This window comes from Schistocerca nitens, chromosome 4 (genome assembly GCF_023898315.1).
Source record: "Schistocerca nitens isolate TAMUIC-IGC-003100 chromosome 4, iqSchNite1.1, whole genome shotgun sequence".
NCBI classification, from domain to species: domain Eukaryota; kingdom Metazoa; phylum Arthropoda; class Insecta; order Orthoptera; family Acrididae; genus Schistocerca; species Schistocerca nitens.
Window position 1 is genome coordinate 772,700,064 of NC_064617.1, and position 19,758 is coordinate 772,719,821.

General features: G+C 40.2%; 1 protein-coding gene across 3 annotated transcripts in view; it reads left to right on the forward strand.

Annotated features, from left to right (window-relative positions):
* LOC126253107 (protein pigeon) overlaps nt 1-19,758 on the forward strand; it is a 486,240-nt gene that overhangs the window by 182,065 nt on the left and 284,417 nt on the right. For 2 of the 3 annotated variants that reach the window (XM_049954212.1, XM_049954214.1), the window contains exon 5: nt 13,823-13,872. The exons of the other annotated variant lie outside the window; for it this stretch is intronic. In XM_049954212.1, coding sequence (XP_049810169.1) covers nt 13,823-13,872 — 50 coding nt within the window. The remainder of the gene's footprint in view (nt 1-13,822; nt 13,873-19,758) is intronic. 3 annotated transcript variants of the gene reach the window in all.

Below are 19,758 nucleotides of genomic sequence, written 5' to 3' on the forward strand. Positions count from 1 at the left end.
ATTTACTTCCATAGCTTCTGTACTACATTTGCAGAGGCTTCAATTTGTAAGTGCAGGTGGTAATTAATATAACATGCTGCATGGAGTAGATGCTCACTACAGGGTCTGGCTTCAGAAGATTAACTTAACAAGAGGAAAAGTATATATGGTGTCTCTTTGCATGTATTGGTCTTTGTAAAAACAGTTGTGCTGTTCATTACCACAGATGGTTTTGCTTTTTATCTATTTGCGCTGTAACTATAATACTGGATAATATTCATGACCCTCCACGAAATTTTGAACTGATTTTGTTTGTAGGATACACTGAATTTTTCATGATGGTATGTTATAAAGGAACATGTTTACCCAAATCATGGTGTTTGAAAATGGCATCATGGGTCAAACTGCACATTGATGATGGATAAAGGACCATAACATATCCAGGCAGTTGTGAGAACGTCCTTGTTCAAAATTTTATCACTGAATAAGGAACCATATGCAACAAAAATAACAACAAAGGAGTTCAAAGGCAGGTTTCATGGTGTCCAGCCAGATGGCAATTGTTTTCACTCACAACCATTTGCATTATGCAACTAAAAGCTATGTCAGGGATTCCCTTAAGTTGACACAACTGTCTTAGAAATAAAGAATAAATATATTAAAACTTCATGCATGATGTGACATTTTTTCACACATCTCAATGTTTATGAGATCATATCTCTTGAACTGCAATTCGTACAATGATATATTTCCATAGGTACACTCAGTGGCATAAGTGGATACTGGCTGCAAAATGTGTTGTGAATAGTATTAGTAGCAAATAAGTAAAAAATTTAATCATCATGCACAATGTGGCAGTTTTTCATGCATCTCAGAATTTAGATCATCATATCTCCTGAACTACTATAGGTAGGTGGTTCTAACCTCCCACAATGATTGTTGCATGAAAATAAGGGATACGTTTACCAAGTTTGAGTGAAATTGGTCACAGGGTTTAGGAGGAGATGCAGGAAGTAAATGCACAGATACATCCATTTTATAATATGTATTATAATACTTTGTTCTGGTTCAGAGTTAATCATTAAAAATGTCCTGTCCTGTCACATGCTTATCCCACCCCATCAGGGGGCCTGCCTGTGAAAGCAGCCATGTCATTTACCAGTTCTGCTGCAATCACTGCTCAGCTTTTTACACTGGTATGACTACTGTCCAGCTGTCCACCAGAATGAACAGTCACTGCCCAATTGTGTCCAAGAGCAAATTAAACAACCCTGTGGCACAACATGCAGCTGAATAATATACCATACTTGATTTCAACAGCTGCTTCATTACCTGAGACATCTGGATCCTCCTATCTACCAAGAGCTTTTCTTATGCACAGATGGGAGTTATCCTTACAACACTTTCTCCACTCCTGAAATTATATCAGTCTCAATCTACAGTAACCTATTGTCCCCTCACCTTCCACCCAACTGTTGCCATCTCATATGTCCTATCACATCCTCCCTACTCTCTTCTCCTCACTTTCTTTGTGTTCTGTCTTCTACCAATGTGCTTGCCATCTTTCCCCTGCCCTGCTCCTCTCCTTCTTCACTCTCCATTCTCCCCCCCCCCCTCCCTTCACCTCCTCACCTCACAGCCTACTGACAATGTGCCTGTTGGCAACCTAGTCCCTGCACTCTCTTCCAGATAGTGATCATCCCCCCCCCCCCCAAAAAAAAAAAATCCATACCCTGCTATCCATTCCCCTTCCCCCCACCATCCCGACTGCCGCTTCCATTCTACAAGACAGTTGTATTCTGGTCCGAGCTGGCAGAGACAGCAGTTGTGTGTGTCAGGTGTGCTTGCTTGTGTAATTGAATGTCCATGTATGTTTCCTTTTCTGATGAAGGATCTGACCAAAAGCTAATGTATAAGTTTCTTTCATCTTTACAGTAAATATATGCATAAAGTACAGAATTTTATTTATGTTTATCATGTCATCTTTACAATAACTAGCAAAAAAAGTGTGTATATATATGTCAGAAAGAAAGCTTTATGCACATTGGGGTCAGTGACTCCAAAAGCTTGGAAATGTTCCCAAAGACATTTTTCATGTGTGTGCCAATACTTGTAAGCTTTAGGCCAAAAGTCCAGCTTCCAAAACAGAAAATGCGCGTGCGGGCACGTGTGCACACACACACACACACACACACACACACACACACACACACACACACACACACACACTTTTATTGTAAAGGTGACATCTTAAGCATAATGAAAATTCTGTACTTTTTAAAACTTTTGATGAAATAAGATATATATACCGATAGAATCCTCTTGAGGTTCCAGCTGTGTCAAGTGGTTTAAAATCCACAACCGCTTGACATGGCTGGAGCTTAAGAGAATTTTATCAGCACATATCGGCACAAAACCATGCATTCATATACAACGTATATATAATTTCTACATTTATGTTAACCTTAATATTTTAGAAATACATTTTTGGGTAAGTTGTTGCCATAATGACACATGATATATCTAGTTATGACTAACATTCAGTTGTTTTGCTATTTTGTTAAAGGATCATTAATTACATTTTTGACGGTACAGGTTTCACTGTATGAGGATGAGATCAATGTTTGCCAGACAACACAAACAAATACACATTTCTAGGGGCATCAGTTAAACATTAAAAGGGCTGATTCAGTTCAGTCAGTGTCTAGTCTCTTTTTACTGCACTGAGTTTAGTTCTGTGATATTAAATCATTAACAGAAATTTTTATCTAAACAGTGTCTGTCAATTACACGTGTAATTTGTATCTTTCTGGACAGTTACACATTTCCAGGTGATTCTGTAACATATTTTTAATACTGATGCATTGTCTAAGGCAATTCACCAAAAGCTGTCTCTTGACAACCCATGTTGAACTGAAGGTGCATGTGTAGCAACACAGTAAATTTGATAAAGTCACACAATAGTTTTCTTCTTTTGTGTGTCAGTTTGTTAAGTAATTCATTTTGAAGTATGGTATAAACCCAGAAACAATGTTTTCCTGCCATTTGCAATATTTTTCATCAATTCCATCAAATTTCCTGTGTCCAAAATGTTAATTCATATCCATTTTTGTATTAACGTATTTACAGTTTTGCCACAATTTATGTTTTATGAAATGGTGTTAATGGAGAACAAACCGACATAACTGACATAAGGTGGCTCTGGTGTGGTACTGACTTTCAAGTAGTGTTTACAAATATTGTGTGAATAACTTTCCTTAGTCCAGGGTTCTCTGCTCAGGAGAGGTGAATTGGTAAAATTCAGAACAATTTGTGGTACCGGTGCTGCCAGTTCTACTTGGCTCAGTGTCTGACAGAAGTAACTGTTTCGATAGAAGTTGGAAGAATGTCTGACTTCAGATGAACAGTCACTCACTCCTTGTCACTATCAACCTTAGCTTTCAATACTGTGTGCTCTACAAAAAGTAGTATGCTGACATTATTGTAGCCATATTGTTTCTGTGTCAGTTTCTTCCTTTGATCAAGATCACATGCAGAGGAAATTCACTTCCCAGTATTTGTTAGTAACAACGTAGTTCCATTTATGGTTTCTTTAAGCACTAAACAAAGCATCGTCTGCAGCTCAGGTTGACTATGTTGGCTGTGCCAACGAAGCTGTCACTATAGACTGAAGCGAGTCAAATTTAATTGTGTGTGAAATGTTATGGGACTTAACTGCTAAGGTCATCAGTCCGTAAGTTTACACACTACTTAACCTAATTTATCCTAAGGACATACACACACACCCATGCCTGAGGGAGGACTCGAACCTCCACCGGGACCAGCCCTACAGTCCATGACTGCAGCGCCTTAGACCGAAATTTAATTAACACGGCTACTCCCATCAGCCAATGTGCCAGATGTTAAATGTGTGTATTGTGTAGCGTCGTAACCTTGCATAAGTGATCGAGCTGTTGTATTGTTAACTGTTTCTTTCAAATAGAAAGTTAATGTTTACTGTAGCAGTTTTAAAATAGAAAATATTAAGAAAAGATATAGCAAAACCCTTAGGATGGAAGAGAGGATAAAGACTATATAAAGAGTTGAAGTGTATCATGAAGCACACGTTGCATCAGCACACAGTTTAGGGGTACCTGCATCTACGCTAAACACTTTTGTCACAAATAAAGACTGTTTTGGAAAGTGCACATAACTGTGGGTCAGATTAAAAAAGGATGCCAATTCTTTAAATATGCAGTGCTGGATGAAATTATGAAGATGCTTTCACCATCCCCAAGAAAGATATGATAGTGTGTCAAAAGGCTCCGAGGGTGGCCAATATGTCTGGAATCGAGGACTTCTCCACGTATCATGGACGGATTGATGGGTTCAAAAAGCAGCATAACATGAAGTACAGAAGTATATATAGCAAAATAAATTGTGTAAACACAAAACCTGGGAGTGAATGGCAGAGTGGTAGATTACAAGAAATATAAAGTAGCATAAACGAAAGGGCATTTTCAACATAGATGAAACTGGTCTCTTTTTCAGCATCTGTCCAAAGAAAACACTTGCCTTTAAATGCAAAAACTGCAATGGAGTGAAACACAATAAAGTTCAACCTGCAGTAATGTTATGCACAAATCAGATGGTTCTGAAAAAATTAAGCCATTTGTAATTGGCAAATAAAATAACCCACTTTGTTTTAAACATTTAAAAACATTTCCCACAAAATGCACTGACAATAACAAAGTGCTGATGAGTTTGGAACTGTTAAAGAAGCAATTGCATATCCTTGATGGGAGCCTATAACAGGGAATTCTCCTGTTTATGGATTGTTGCCCTACATGTCCAAAAAAGGATTTGCGCATTATCCATGGCTTCAAGCCTTAGTAACAGGAAAGCCATTGTACAGAAGGCATAAAGTATGATGGAAATTGGGAAAGACTCAGCCTCCTTTAAAGAGCCAGTTTTAGATGCTCTGCACTGTACAGCTAAGAAATGGACAGAGGTTAAAGAGTCAACCATCCCAAACTGCTTTCGAAAAGAGGGATTCATTCAATGAAGGAAATGGATCTGACTTACCAGATCTGAGTAATAATGATGATGGGAGGGGGGTTGTGTACACAACTTTTGCTGCTTAAAAAGTAATTCCTCGTCTATTTTAAGAGTCCCTTGAAAAGTTCAAACGTGGGGTTTCACTGTATCTCAGCACATACACCAAGGTATGGTAAACATAACAAGTTGCATCCCATATTAGTGATGTGGGGAACTATGTGTGTTAATGCTATTTTTTGTAGGTGCAAAGTTGGGATTTCATATTTTTATTTGTCATGCCCAGAGGAAAACACTTGGCTTGGTGTATGTGTAGAGTGTAATGCAAGAACTTTGATGATAATACGTACTGGCATTTCTTTTCATATTACACTTTGTTTGATCTAACAACTTCGACTCTGATATGTTGTTTATATTAAAAACATAGGCTGGCTAGCACATCCACTAATTCATAATTTTTAAAAACAAAATACTACTGGTCTCATAAATTTCCACTGCTTCTTTGATACCCCCCAAGTCCACATTTGTGTAACAAAGGTTTTTCAAATTTTTTCTGTTTGCTTGTCACTAAGTAGAAACAATTGTCTCATACTAAACTTGGCTGTATAACATTTAAATTAATTGTTTTTTGCCCAGACAACCTTAAATTCCAGTTAGAACACAGGGTGTTCCATACTTTACATTTTACAAAGTATCATCTTATATTAGTACTCTCCCTCCTGTTCTTCTGGTCTTTAGTTAAAGCCCATACAGGGCTGGCTGGCACATGGTTAGTGGCACCTGGGCCAATGACAGAGGGGCTAGTAGTGCAACAAGATAGTGCCAGAAGATGGAGAGGCTTCACCTCCTTCATCTAGTGTTGGAGGTAAATGTGTCCCCACAGTCGCCCAGGCCGACACCGGCACACCAAATGGGGCAGCAGAACAGCAACCAGTGGCATTGGAAGTGACTGCATCAATAGCTAAGGTGGTGGCAGTGGGTGGAGGGTCATCGACACCACTAGCTGGTGTCAGGGGTGGCAGAGTAGAAGGAGTCTATGCAGCCACCTGGGAACACTAGTGCATCGACAGGCATTGGAGCTTGTGTCAATGGTCCTTGGGGTGACAGAGGATGCTGAGGGTCATGGAAATGCAACTGACAAAATTCAGTATATTAGTCTGTGATCTGGTCTTACAGGTGCACATAGGAAACAGAGGAAAGTTTGGCCTCAGGATTAAAAGCTTGAGGGCAACTGTGTGATGAAGTGCCAAACCTGAAGAGGGAAAATGATTGACGATGAGAACCCTCACAGATTGTGGACACCTTGAAATATTTTTCCAGTTGGAAAAGGAAAACTGGTCACAGCTCCTCAATGTCATTGAAGATCCCTAATGGCAGGTGACAGTGTGGGCACATCAGGATGAGGTAGTGGCCAGGCGAGTGGGCCTCAGCAGAAGAAGCTCTCTGGTGCACTGCATTGACTGTAACAGGAGCAACTATAAAATCAGTGCACCAAAATCAATGACACCCCTTCAGCACACACAATTACTGAGACAGTGTTACTCCTTCGCTTATTCCACCTATGCCAGAAGTGTGGCAATGAGGCCCGAATGTAATCTTTGCCATCAGTTTTGTCTGTAAACCCAAACAAAAACAAAAAAGGCACTCTGCTCCAACAAACAAACAGTTACCATCATCCAGTGCAAAGAACAGTCTTGACACCAGCTCAATGTGGCAGAAGAAGCTGGGAGACCAGAACAGTACACAGGGTGACTCTGAACACACTGTAACATACCTACAGACGGACATGTAGCTAGTTTTGTGTCTGTGGCTGAGGGATGCTAAGGACTACCAATGAAGTGTGTAAGTGCAACAACAACTGTATATTATTGATATAAGAAACAGAACTCAAGTATGATGTCCTTGGACAAATGACCACACAAAGTCAATACAAAACGTAATGTATCTCGTAGATGTTGCCTAGGATGCATCTACATGAGTGGTAGTAAGTGGTAGAGCAGAAGGGGCCAAAGATGATTGATGGTATTCGTCCCACCTAGCATGCATGAATAGGAAAAACAATACTGTAATATTTTAATACAGCACAACTAGTGGACTGCTTGACACAGTCACATTGATTAAATATCTAGGCATAACACTGCAAAACAGTATGAAATGGAGCAGGCATATTGGGACATTACTAGGGAAGGTGAGTGATTGACATTAGATTATTGGAAGAATTTTTGGAAAGTGCAGTTAATCTGTAAAGGAGGCTGTTTATAGAACATTAGTGCATCCCATTCTTGAATGCTGTTTCAGTGTGTTTGGGATCCCCACCAGGTTAGATTACAGGAAGACATCGAAGCAATTCAGAGGTATGCTGCTAGATTTGTTATCAGTGAGTTCAATCAACATGTGAGTATTACGATGCTTTGTGAACCCAAAGAATCCCAGGAGAGAGGATGTCATTTTTGAAAAACACTGCTGAGAAAATTTGGAGAATTGTCATTTGATGTTGACTGTGGAATGATCCTACTGCTATCAACTTATGTTTTGCTTAAGGCCATGATGCTTAAGGCCATTAAGATAATAGGAATTAGGGCTCATATGCAGGCATATAGATAATTGGTTTTCCATCACTCTGTTTGTGAGTGGAACAGGAAAGGTACATTGTGCCATGTGGTGGCTTGCAGAGTATGTACGTAGTTGAAGATGTACACTGATGGAAAAACATTGCAACACCAAAAAGATAATTAATATAGAACGAAATTTTGGGAATATATTTTTCTAGGTACATCTTTAAGTGATTAAAATTGCAAGATCACAGGTTAATGTAAGCACAAGATAAGCCATTGCAAACGTGAAATGGCAGTGCAGATGTGAAATGGCAGTGCATTAATGACCAGTGTAACTGCCAAAATGCTGAATGCAGTCATGTAAATGTGTGTGCATTGTGTTGTACAGGTGCCAGATGTCAGTTTGTGGTATGGAGTTCCATGCTTGTAGCACATGGGCAATCAATACAGGAATGGTGAATACTGCTTGTGAGTGATGCTGGAGTTGTCGTTGGATGATGTCCTGTACATGCTCAATTGGAGACAGATCTGCTGATTGAACATGCCGAAGCAACAAGTTGACACTCTTTAGAGCATATTGGGTTACAGCAGTTGTATGTGTGCGAGTGTTATCCTGTTGGAAAACACCTCCTGGAATGCTGTTTGTGACTGGCAGCAAAACTGAGGGTTGATCCCAAAGTAGTCATGAGATGACATGTTGGTATTACTAGGAGAGGCTGGGAAACAAATACATGGATCAGGAAACACACTGATGTAGACATAAATGTGGTTGTAAGAAAAGTGAAGTGGAGTTGGAAGGGACATTTAGTGAGGAAAATGGGCAGTAGACTATAAAATTACAAGGTGACAGAATAGCTGACCAATACTTCCAATACGCACACAGAAAAGTGGAAAACTATTCTGCCTTTCGAAACTATTAATTCATTACTCATGACTAACAAGGCATTCAAGTGTGGCAGCTCTCCTGGACAGCGGGGCATGTCACACCACCGGCTACACGCAGCAGCAGATGGGGCACCAGCATTCCAGTCCATGGCGGGTCGCTGATTCGACCCTCTGAGGCCAACGTGATCCTAACCACGACGGGGAAGAAGCACTTAGGGGCCACCCTGCAGCTTCCTGCGAGCGGCACTGAGCCAACAGGGACGAAGATTGATGAGTCAAATGCTGACGCATCCTGACATCATCACAACTCCGCGGCTATACAAGGCCGACACATAGCAGGGCATTGCACAGGTCGCTGAGGCAGCCATTCTGCACCAAGCCATTTGCAGACAGTTAAGTGGTGACCTCAACATTGTGGGACCCGGTGATGCAGACCTCGAGAAATGGGGGCACTGTAGCTGGAAATAATAAATCAATTGGGAAACTCGGATGAGTTTTAATACCGCGCATCCTGACAGTTTCCATCCTCGTCCAACATCCCCTCTACATGAGAAATGTCCTGCCCACTATCCTTCCTACCCCTCCCACACTGGTATTCTGCTGTCCACCGAACCTACACAATATACTCATCCATATGTACACAACCCCTGCTCCCAACCCCTTACCTCATGGCTCATACCCCTGTAATAGACCTAGAAGCAAGACCTGTCATATACATCCTCCCACCACCACCACCACCACCACCTACTCGGGTCAGGTCACAAACATCACCTGTCCCATCAAAGGCAGGGCTACCTGTGAAACCAGGCATGTGATCTACAAGCTAATCTGAAACCACTGTGCTGCATTCTATGTGGGCATGACAACCAACAAGCTGTCTCCATATGAATGGCCTCCGACAAATTATGGCCATGAAACAAGTGAACCACCCTGTTGCTAAGCATGCTGCCAAACATGACATCCTTCATCTCAATGATTGCTTTACAGCCTGTGCCATATGGATCCTTCCCACCAACACCAGCTTTTCTGAATTGTGCAGGTGGGAACTTTCCTGTAATATACCCTATGTTCCCATAACCCTTCTGGCTTCCACCATCATTAGTCACTGTCCTCTCCCATCCAGCCCTTCTCTGTTCCCATTCCAGGATTACACAGCCCTCATTCCTCCATCACACCCAGTCTTTTTACTTCTCTCCTTCTCTGCTATCCCCCTCCCCCACCCAACCTCTCCGCTGCCCTCTGCCTAACCTGCTGACTGCAGACTGCACATAGCTGTTCTACTCTCTTTCTTCCTCATCCCTGCATGCTTCCAACAGCACGTCACTGCCCGCCACCCCTAACCTACTATCCCTCCCCCTCCCCAGCTTCCTCCTTACCCCCACCCAGTTGCCACTCATCATGTACTGGTGCTGCTGCTAGCAGTGTGACCTCAGTTGCCGGAGACTGCAGTTGTGTGTCTGAGTTGCATTTGTGTGTGTGTGTGTGTGTGTGTGTGTGTGTGTGTGTGTGTGTGTGTGTGTGTGAGAGTTTGCCATCTAATTTCAATGAAGGCCTTATTGGCCAAAACCCATATATGTGACAGTAATTTTGTTGTGCCTATCTGTGACTCAGCACCTCCACTGTATTGTGAGTAGCAACTTTCTTTTTCACAATGTTGTTAAAAACACAAAGCACTGTGATGTAGAGGAGCAACCTGCAACCAGTGCAGCCAAAGATAGGAGCAGCATGCAATGGAAGGGAGAAATCACTAGAATGTGAGTGCACAGCAGGTGCAAGAACTGCAGGAAACAAGATGTGGGATAAAATCAAAAATGCCCTATTATGGGTGCTTCAATGTGGTAGTGAGGCCAGCTGCCAGATCAGTTGTGGTGGTGGCAGGGACATCGGCAGCAGAACTGGTGGTGTTGGCACCAAGGCCAGCCATGAAGGGCTGGCAATAGATACAGGGCTGGCTGGCACATGGTTAGTGGCACCTGGGCCAATGACAGAGGGGCTAGTAGTGCAACAAGATAGTGCCAGAAGATGGAGAGGCTTCACCTCCTTCATCTAGTGTTGGAGGTAAATGTGTCCCCACAGTCGCCCAGGCCGACACCGGCACACCAAATGGGGCAGCAGAACAGCAACCAGTGGCATTGGAAGTGACTGCATCAATAGCTAAGGTGGTGGCAGTGGGTGGAGGGTCATCGACACCACTAGCTGGTGTCAGGGGTGGCAGAGTAGAAGGAGTCTATGCAGCCACCTGGGAACACTAGTGCATCGACAGGCATTGGAGCTTGTGTCAATGGTCCTTGGGGTGACAGAGGATGCTGAGGGTCATGGAAATGCAACTGACAAAATTCAGTATATTAGTCTGTGATCTGGTCTTACAGGTGCACATAGGAAACAGAGGAAAGTTTGGCCTCAGGATTAAAAGCTTGAGGGCAACTGTGTGATGAAGTGCCAAACCTGAAGAGGGAAAATGATTGACGATGAGAACCCTCACAGATTGTGGACACCTTGAAATATTTTTCCAGTTGGAAAAGGAAAACTGGTCACAGCTCCTCAATGTCATTGAAGATCCCTAATGGCAGGTGACAGTGTGGGCACATCAGGATGAGGTAGTGGCCAGGCGAGTGGGCCTCAGCAGAAGAAGCTCTCTGGTGCACTGCATTGACTGTAACAGGAGCAACTATAAAATCAGTGCACCAAAATCAATGACACCCCTTCAGCACACACAATTACTGAGACAGTGTTACTCCTTCGCTTATTCCACCTATGCCAGAAGTGTGGCAATGAGGCCCGAATGTAATCTTTGCCATCAGTTTTGTCTGTAAACCCAAACAAAAACAAAAAAGGCACTCTGCTCCAACAAACAAACAGTTACCATCATCCAGTGCAAAGAACAGTCTTGACACCAGCTCAATGTGGCAGAAGAAGCTGGGAGACCAGAACAGTACACAGGGTGACTCTGAACACACTGTAACATACCTACAGACGGACATGTAGCTAGTTTTGTGTCTGTGGCTGAGGGATGCTAAGGACTACCAATGAAGTGTGTAAGTGCAACAACAACTGTATATTATTGATATAAGAAACAGAACTCAAGTATGATGTCCTTGGACAAATGACCACACAAAGTCAATACAAAACGTAATGTATCTCGTAGATGTTGCCTAGGATGCATCTACATGAGTGGTAGTAAGTGGTAGAGCAGAAGGGGCCAAAGATGATTGATGGTATTCGTCCCACCTAGCATGCATGAATAGGAAAAACAATACTGTAATATTTTAATACAGCACAACTAGTGGACTGCTTGACACAGTCACATTGATTAAATATCTAGGCATAACACTGCAAAACAGTATGAAATGGAGCAGGCATATTGGGACATTACTAGGGAAGGTGAGTGATTGACATTAGATTATTGGAAGAATTTTTGGAAAGTGCAGTTAATCTGTAAAGGAGGCTGTTTATAGAACATTAGTGCATCCCATTCTTGAATGCTGTTTCAGTGTGTTTGGGATCCCCACCAGGTTAGATTACAGGAAGACATCGAAGCAATTCAGAGGTATGCTGCTAGATTTGTTATCAGTGAGTTCAATCAACATGTGAGTATTACGATGCTTTGTGAACCCAAAGAATCCCAGGAGAGAGGATGTCATTTTTGAAAAACACTGCTGAGAAAATTTGGAGAATTGTCATTTGATGTTGACTGTGGAATGATCCTACTGCTATCAACTTATGTTTTGCTTAAGGCCATGATGCTTAAGGCCATTAAGATAATAGGAATTAGGGCTCATATGCAGGCATATAGATAATTGGTTTTCCATCACTCTGTTTGTGAGTGGAACAGGAAAGGTACATTGTGCCATGTGGTGGCTTGCAGAGTATGTACGTAGTTGAAGATGTACACTGATGGAAAAACATTGCAACACCAAAAAGATAATTAATATAGAACGAAATTTTGGGAATATATTTTTCTAGGTACATCTTTAAGTGATTAAAATTGCAAGATCACAGGTTAATGTAAGCACAAGATAAGCCATTGCAAACGTGAAATGGCAGTGCAGATGTGAAATGGCAGTGCATTAATGACCAGTGTAACTGCCAAAATGCTGAATGCAGTCATGTAAATGTGTGTGCATTGTGTTGTACAGGTGCCAGATGTCAGTTTGTGGTATGGAGTTCCATGCTTGTAGCACATGGGCAATCAATACAGGAATGGTGAATACTGCTTGTGAGTGATGCTGGAGTTGTCGTTGGATGATGTCCTGTACATGCTCAATTGGAGACAGATCTGCTGATTGAACATGCCGAAGCAACAAGTTGACACTCTTTAGAGCATATTGGGTTACAGCAGTTGTATGTGTGCGAGTGTTATCCTGTTGGAAAACACCTCCTGGAATGCTGTTTGTGACTGGCAGCAAAACTGAGGGTTGATCCCAAAGTAGTCATGAGATGACATGTTGGTATTACTAGGAGAGGCTGGGAAACAAATACATGGATCAGGAAACACACTGATGTAGACATAAATGTGGTTGTAAGAAAAGTGAAGTGGAGTTGGAAGGGACATTTAGTGAGGAAAATGGGCAGTAGACTATAAAATTACAAGGTGACAGAATAGCTGACCAATACTTCCAATACGCACACAGAAAAGTGGAAAACTATTCTGCCTTTCGAAACTATTAATTCATTACTCATGATGGAAAGGAGGACAGACTGGAGAAGGTTAGAAAAGGAGATGCTGGTCAGACAGACCCGTAGTTGATAGATGTTCATATGTCATGAGACTGATATGTGTGTGTCTTCTAATGGCAGTACTTGGAATTTTTGCCTCATGAAGGTATATAGTGGCCAACCATGTTATCTCCTTGTGATTTTATAACTTTTTCAAGTGAATTTCCTTTTGACATATGGGTATTGTGTTTAATACTGCCTTTCGTAAGTTGTGATTCATGATGTCTTCAACTTCTTGTAGCTGAATTAACAATGTATCATGTTCTGTTTCCTATATCAAAAATAACAATACTGAATGAAATAATCTTAATTTTAGAACTGGAAAATTGTGCATGGATTTTTGAAGAGAAAAAGAAATTAAAATTTCTGCAGTTCTGATGTCTGTCCTCTCATGATACTGTCCGTAGAAGTTTCCAGAGGACTGCATAAATATCCAAAGATTGATGCTAATTTAAAGATTGGTTCTTAGGCTTATTTTGGTGGCAAAGTATTTAGTTTAATTATTTCAGACACAATTTAATTGTAGCCCTATATTTATTATGTAATATATGGTAATAACATTTAGTATGAAAAGTAATTTTATGGTAACACTATGATGATAATTTGTTCATGAAATTGAAGGAAATCATTCTTTTTTTTTCTTTTTTTTCCAGCAATATCGCTTCATCATGTTCAGCTAACTCGAAATGACAAAGATCAATGGGTATGTTCCCTGAGTATATTACTGTTTCTTATTGCATCTTCAGTTATTGAGATACAAATGGTTATAAATTTTAAGAACTGGACATACTTATTACAGTATTTTCTATAGTGATATTTACTTCCATAGCTTCTGTACTACATTTGCAGAGGCTTCAATTTGTAAGTGCAGGTGGTAATTAATATAACATGCTGCATGGAGTAGATGCTCACTACAGGGTCTGGCTTCAGAAGATTAACTTAACAAGAGGAAAAGTATATATGGTGTCTCTTTGCATGTATTGGTCTTTGTAAAAACAGTTGTGCTGTTCATTACCACAGATGGTTTTGCTTTTTATCTATTTGCGCTGTAACTATAATACTGGATAATATTCATGACCCTCCACGAAATTTTGAACTGATTTTGTTTGTAGGATACACTGAATTTTTCATGATGGTATGTTATAAAGGAACATGTTTACCCAAATCATGGTGTTTGAAAATGGCATCATGGGTCAAACTGCACATTGATGATGGATAAAGGACCATAACATATCCAGGCAGTTGTGAGAACGTCCTTGTTCAAAATTTTATCACTGAATAAGGAACCATATGCAACAAAAATAACAACAAAGGAGTTCAAAGGCAGGTTTCATGGTGTCCAGCCAAAATTCTTACTTTAACTAAAGACCAGAAGAACAGGAGGGAGAGTACTAATATAAGATGATACTTTGTAAAATGTAAAGTATGGAACACCCTGTGTTCTAACTGGAATTTAAGGTTGTCTGGGCAAAAAACAATTAATTTAAATGTTATACAGCCAAGTTTAGTATGAGACAATTGTTTCTACTTAGTGACAAGCAAACAGAAAAAATTTGAAAAACCTTTGTTACACAAATGTGGACTTGGGGGGTATCAAAGAAGCAGTGGAAATTTATGAGACCAGTAGTATTTTGTTTTTAAAAATTATGAATTAGTGGATGTGCTAGCCAGCCTATGTTTTTAATATAAACAACATATCAGAGTCGAAGTTGTTAGATCAAACAAAGTGTAATATGAAAAGAAATGCCAGTACGTATTATCATCAAAGTTCTTGCATTACACTCTACACATACACCAAGCCAAGTGTTTTCCTCTGGGCATGACAAATAAAAATATGAAATCCCAACTTTGCACCTACAAAAAATAGCATTAACACACATAGTTCCCCACATCACTAATATGGGATGCAACTTGTTATGTTTACCATACCTTGGTGTATGTGCTGAGATACAGTGAAACCCCACGTTTGAACTTTTCAAGGGACTCTTAAAATAGACGAGGAATTACTTTTTAAGCAGCAAAAGTTGTGTACACAACCCCCCTCCCATCATCATTATTACTCAGATCTGGTAAGTCAGATCCATTTCCTTCATTGAATGAATCCCTCTTTTCGAAAGCAGTTTGGGATGGTTGACTCTTTAACCTCTGTCCATTTCTTAGCTGTACAGTGCAGAGCATCTAAAACTGGCTCTTTAAAGGAGGCTGAGTCTTTCCCAATTTCCATCATACTTTATGCCTTCTGTACAATGGCTTTCCTGTTACTAAGGCTTGAAGCCATGGATAATGCGCAAATCCTTTTTTGGACATGTAGGGCAACAATCCATAAACAGGAGAATTCCCTGTTATAGGCTCCCATCAAGGATATGCAATTGCTTCTTTAACAGTTCCAAACTCATCAGCACTTTGTTATTGTCAGTGCATTTTGTGGGAAATGTTTTTAAATGTTTAAAACAAAGTGGGTTATTTTATTTGCCAATTACAAATGGCTTAATTTTTTCAGAACCATCTGATTTGTGCATAACATTACTGCAGGTTGAACTTTATTGTGTTTCACTCCATTGCAGTTTTTGCATTTAAAGGCAAGTGTTTTCTTTGGACAGATGCTGAAAAAGAGACCAGTTTCATCTATGTTGAAAATGCCCTTTCGTTTATGCTACTTTATATTTCTTGTAATCTACCACTCTGCCATTCACTCCCAGGTTTTGTGTTTACACAATTTATTTTGCTATATATACTTCTGTACTTCATGTTATGCTGCTTTTTGAACCCATCAATCCGTCCATGATACGTGGAGAAGTCCTCGATTCCAGACATATTGGCCACCCTCGGAGCCTTTTGACACACTATCATATCTTTCTTGGGGATGGTGAAAGCATCTTCATAATTTCATCCAGCACTGCATATTTAAAGAATTGGCATCCTTTTTTAATCTGACCCACAGTTATGTGCACTTTCCAAAACAGTCTTTATTTGTGACAAAAGTGTTTAGCGTAGATGCAGGTACCCCTAAACTGTGTGCTGATGCAACGTGTGCTTCATGATACACTTCAACTCTTTATATAGTCTTTATCCTCTCTTCCATCCTAAGGGTTTTGCTATATCTTTTCTTAATATTTTCTATTTTAAAACTGCTACAGTAAACATTAACTTTCTATTTGAAAGAAACAGTTAACAATACAACAGCTCGATCACTTATGCAAGGTTACGACGCTACACAATACACACATTTAACATCTGGCACATTGGCTGATGGGAGTAGCCGTGTTAATTAAATTTCGGTCTAAGGCGCTGCAGTCATGGACTGTAGGGCTGGTCCCGGTGGAGGTTCGAGTCCTCCCTCAGGCATGGGTGTGTGTGTATGTCCTTAGGATAAATTAGGTTAAGTAGTGTGTAAACTTACGGACTGATGACCTTAGCAGTTAAGTCCCATAACATTTCACACACAATTAAATTTGACTCGCTTCAGTCTATAGTGACAGCTTCGTTGGCACAGCCAACATAGTCAACCTGAGCTGCAGACGATGCTTTGTTTAGTGCTTAAAGAAACCATAAATGGAACTACGTTGTTACTAACAAATACTGGGAAGTGAATTTCCTCTGCATGTGATCTTGATCAAAGGAAGAAACTGACACAGAAACAATATGGCTACAATAATGTCAGCATACTACTTTTTGTAGAGCACACAGTATTGAAAGCTAAGGTTGATAGTGACAAGGAGTGAGTGACTGTTCATCTGAAGTCAGACATTCTTCCAACTTCTATCGAAACAGTTACTTCTGTCAGACACTGAGCCAAGTAGAACTGGCAGCACCGGTACCACAAATTGTTCTGAATTTTACCAATTCACCTCTCCTGAGCAGAGAACCCTGGACTAAGGAAAGTTATTCACACAATATTTGTAAACACTACTTGAAAGTCAGTACCACACCAGAGCCACCTTATGTCAGTTATGTCGGTTTGTTCTCCATTAACACCATTTCATAAAACATAAATTGTGGCAAAACTGTAAATACGTTAATACAAAAATGGATATGAATTAACATTTTGGACACAGGAAATTTGATGGAATTGATGAAAAATATTGCAAATGGCAGGAAAACATTGTTTCTGGGTTTATACCATACTTCAAAATGAATTACTTAACAAACTGACACACAAAAGAAGAAAACTATTGTGTGACTTTATCAAATTTACTGTGTTGCTACACATGCACCTTCAGTTCAACATGGGTTGTCAAGAGACAGCTTTTGGTGAATTGCCTTAGACAATGCATCAGTATTAAAAATATGTTACAGAATCACCTGGAAATGTGTAACTGTCCAGAAAGATACAAATTACACGTGTAATTGACAGACACTGTTTAGATAAAAATTTCTGTTAATGATTTAATATCACAGAACTAAACTCAGTGCAGTAAAAAGAGACTAGACACTGACTGAACTGAATCAGCCCTTTTAATGTTTAACTGATGCCCCTAGAAATGTGTATTTGTTTGTGTTGTCTGGCAAACATTGATCTCATCCTCATACAGTGAAACCTGTACCGTCAAAAATGTAATTAATGATCCTTTAACAAAATAGCAAAACAACTGAATGTTAGTCATAACTAGATATATCATGTGTCATTATGGCAACAACTTACCCAAAAATGTATTTCTAAAATATTAAGGTTAACATAAATGTAGAAATTATATATACGTTGTATATGAATGCATGGTTTTGTGCCGATATGTGCTGATAAAATTCTCTTAAGCTCCAGCCATGTCAAGCGGTTGTGGATTTTAAACCACTTGACACAGCTGGAACCTCAAGAGGATTCTATCGGTATATATATCTTATTTCATCAAAAGTTTTAAAAAGTACAGAATTTTCATTATGCTTAAGATGTCACCTTTACAATAAAAGTGTGTGTGTGTGTGTGTGTGTGTGTGTGTGTGTGTGTGTGCACACGTGCCCGCACGCGCATTTTCTGTTTTGGAAGCTGGACTTTTGGCCTAAAGCTTACAAGTATTGGCACACACATGAAAAATGTCTTTGGGAACATTTCCAAGCTTTTGGAGTCACTGACCCCAATGTGCATAAAGCTTTCTTTCTGACATATATATACACACTTTTTTTGCTAGTTATTGTAAAGATGACATGATAAACATAAATAAAATTCTGTACTTTATGCATATATTTACTGTAAAGATGAAAGAAACTTATACATTAGCTTTTGGTCAGATCCTTCATCAGAAAAGGAAACATACATGGACATTCAATTACACAAGCAAGCACACCTGACACACACAACTGCTGTCTCTGCCAGCTCGGACCAGAATACAACTGTCTTGTAGAATGGAAGCGGCAGTCGGGATGGTGGGGGGAAGGGGAATGGATAGCAGGGTATGGATTTTTTTTTTTGGGGGGGGGGGGGGATGATCACTATCTGGAAGAGAGTGCAGGGACTAGGTTGCCAACAGGCACATTGTCAGTAGGCTGTGAGGTGAGGAGGTGAAGGGAGGGGGGGGGGGGAGAATGGAGAGTGAAGAAGGAGAGGAGCAGGGCAGGGGAAAGATGGCAAGCACATTGGTAGAAGACAGAACACAAAGAAAGTGAGGAGAAGAGAGTAGGGAGGATGTGATAGGACATATGAGATGGCAACAGTTGGGTGGAAGGTGAGGGGACAATAGGTTACTGTAGATTGAGACTGATATAATTTCAGGAGTGGAGAAAGTGTTGTAAGGATAACTCCCATCTGTGCATAAGAAAAGCTCTTGGTAGATAGGAGGATCCAGATGTCTCAGGTAATGAAGCAGCTGTTGAAATCAAGTATGGTATATTATTCAGCTGCATGTTGTGCCACAGGGTTGTTTAATTTGCTCTTGGACACAATTGGGCAGTGACTGTTCATTCTGGTGGACAGCTGGACAGTAGTCATACCAGTGTAAAAAGCTGAGCAGTGATTGCAGCAGAACTGGTAAATGACATGGCTGCTTTCACAGGCAGGCCCCCTGATGGGGTGGGATAAGCATGTGACAGGACAGGACATTTTTAATGATTAACTCTGAACCAGAACAAAGTATTATAATACATATTATAAAATGGATGTATCTGTGCATTTACTTCCTGCATCTCCTCCTAAACCCTGTGACCAATTTCACTCAAACTTGGTAAACGTATCCCTTATTTTCATGCAACAATCATTGTGGGAGGTTAGAACCACCTACCTATAGTAGTTCAGGAGATATGATGATCTAAATTCTGAGATGCATGAAAAACTGCCACATTGTGCATGATGATTAAATTTTTTACTTATTTGCTACTAATACTATTCACAACACATTTTGCAGCCAGTATCCACTTATGCCACTGAGTGTACCTATGGAAATATATCATTGTACGAATTGCAGTTCAAGAGATATGATCTCATAAACATTGAGATGTGTGAAAAAATGTCACATCATGCATGAAGTTTTAATATATTTATTCTTTATTTCTAAGACAGTTGTGTCAACTTAAGGGAATCCCTGACATAGCTTTTAGTTGCATAATGCAAATGGTTGTGAGTGAAAACAATTGCCATCTCTAGAGGAATGAAGGAACATTG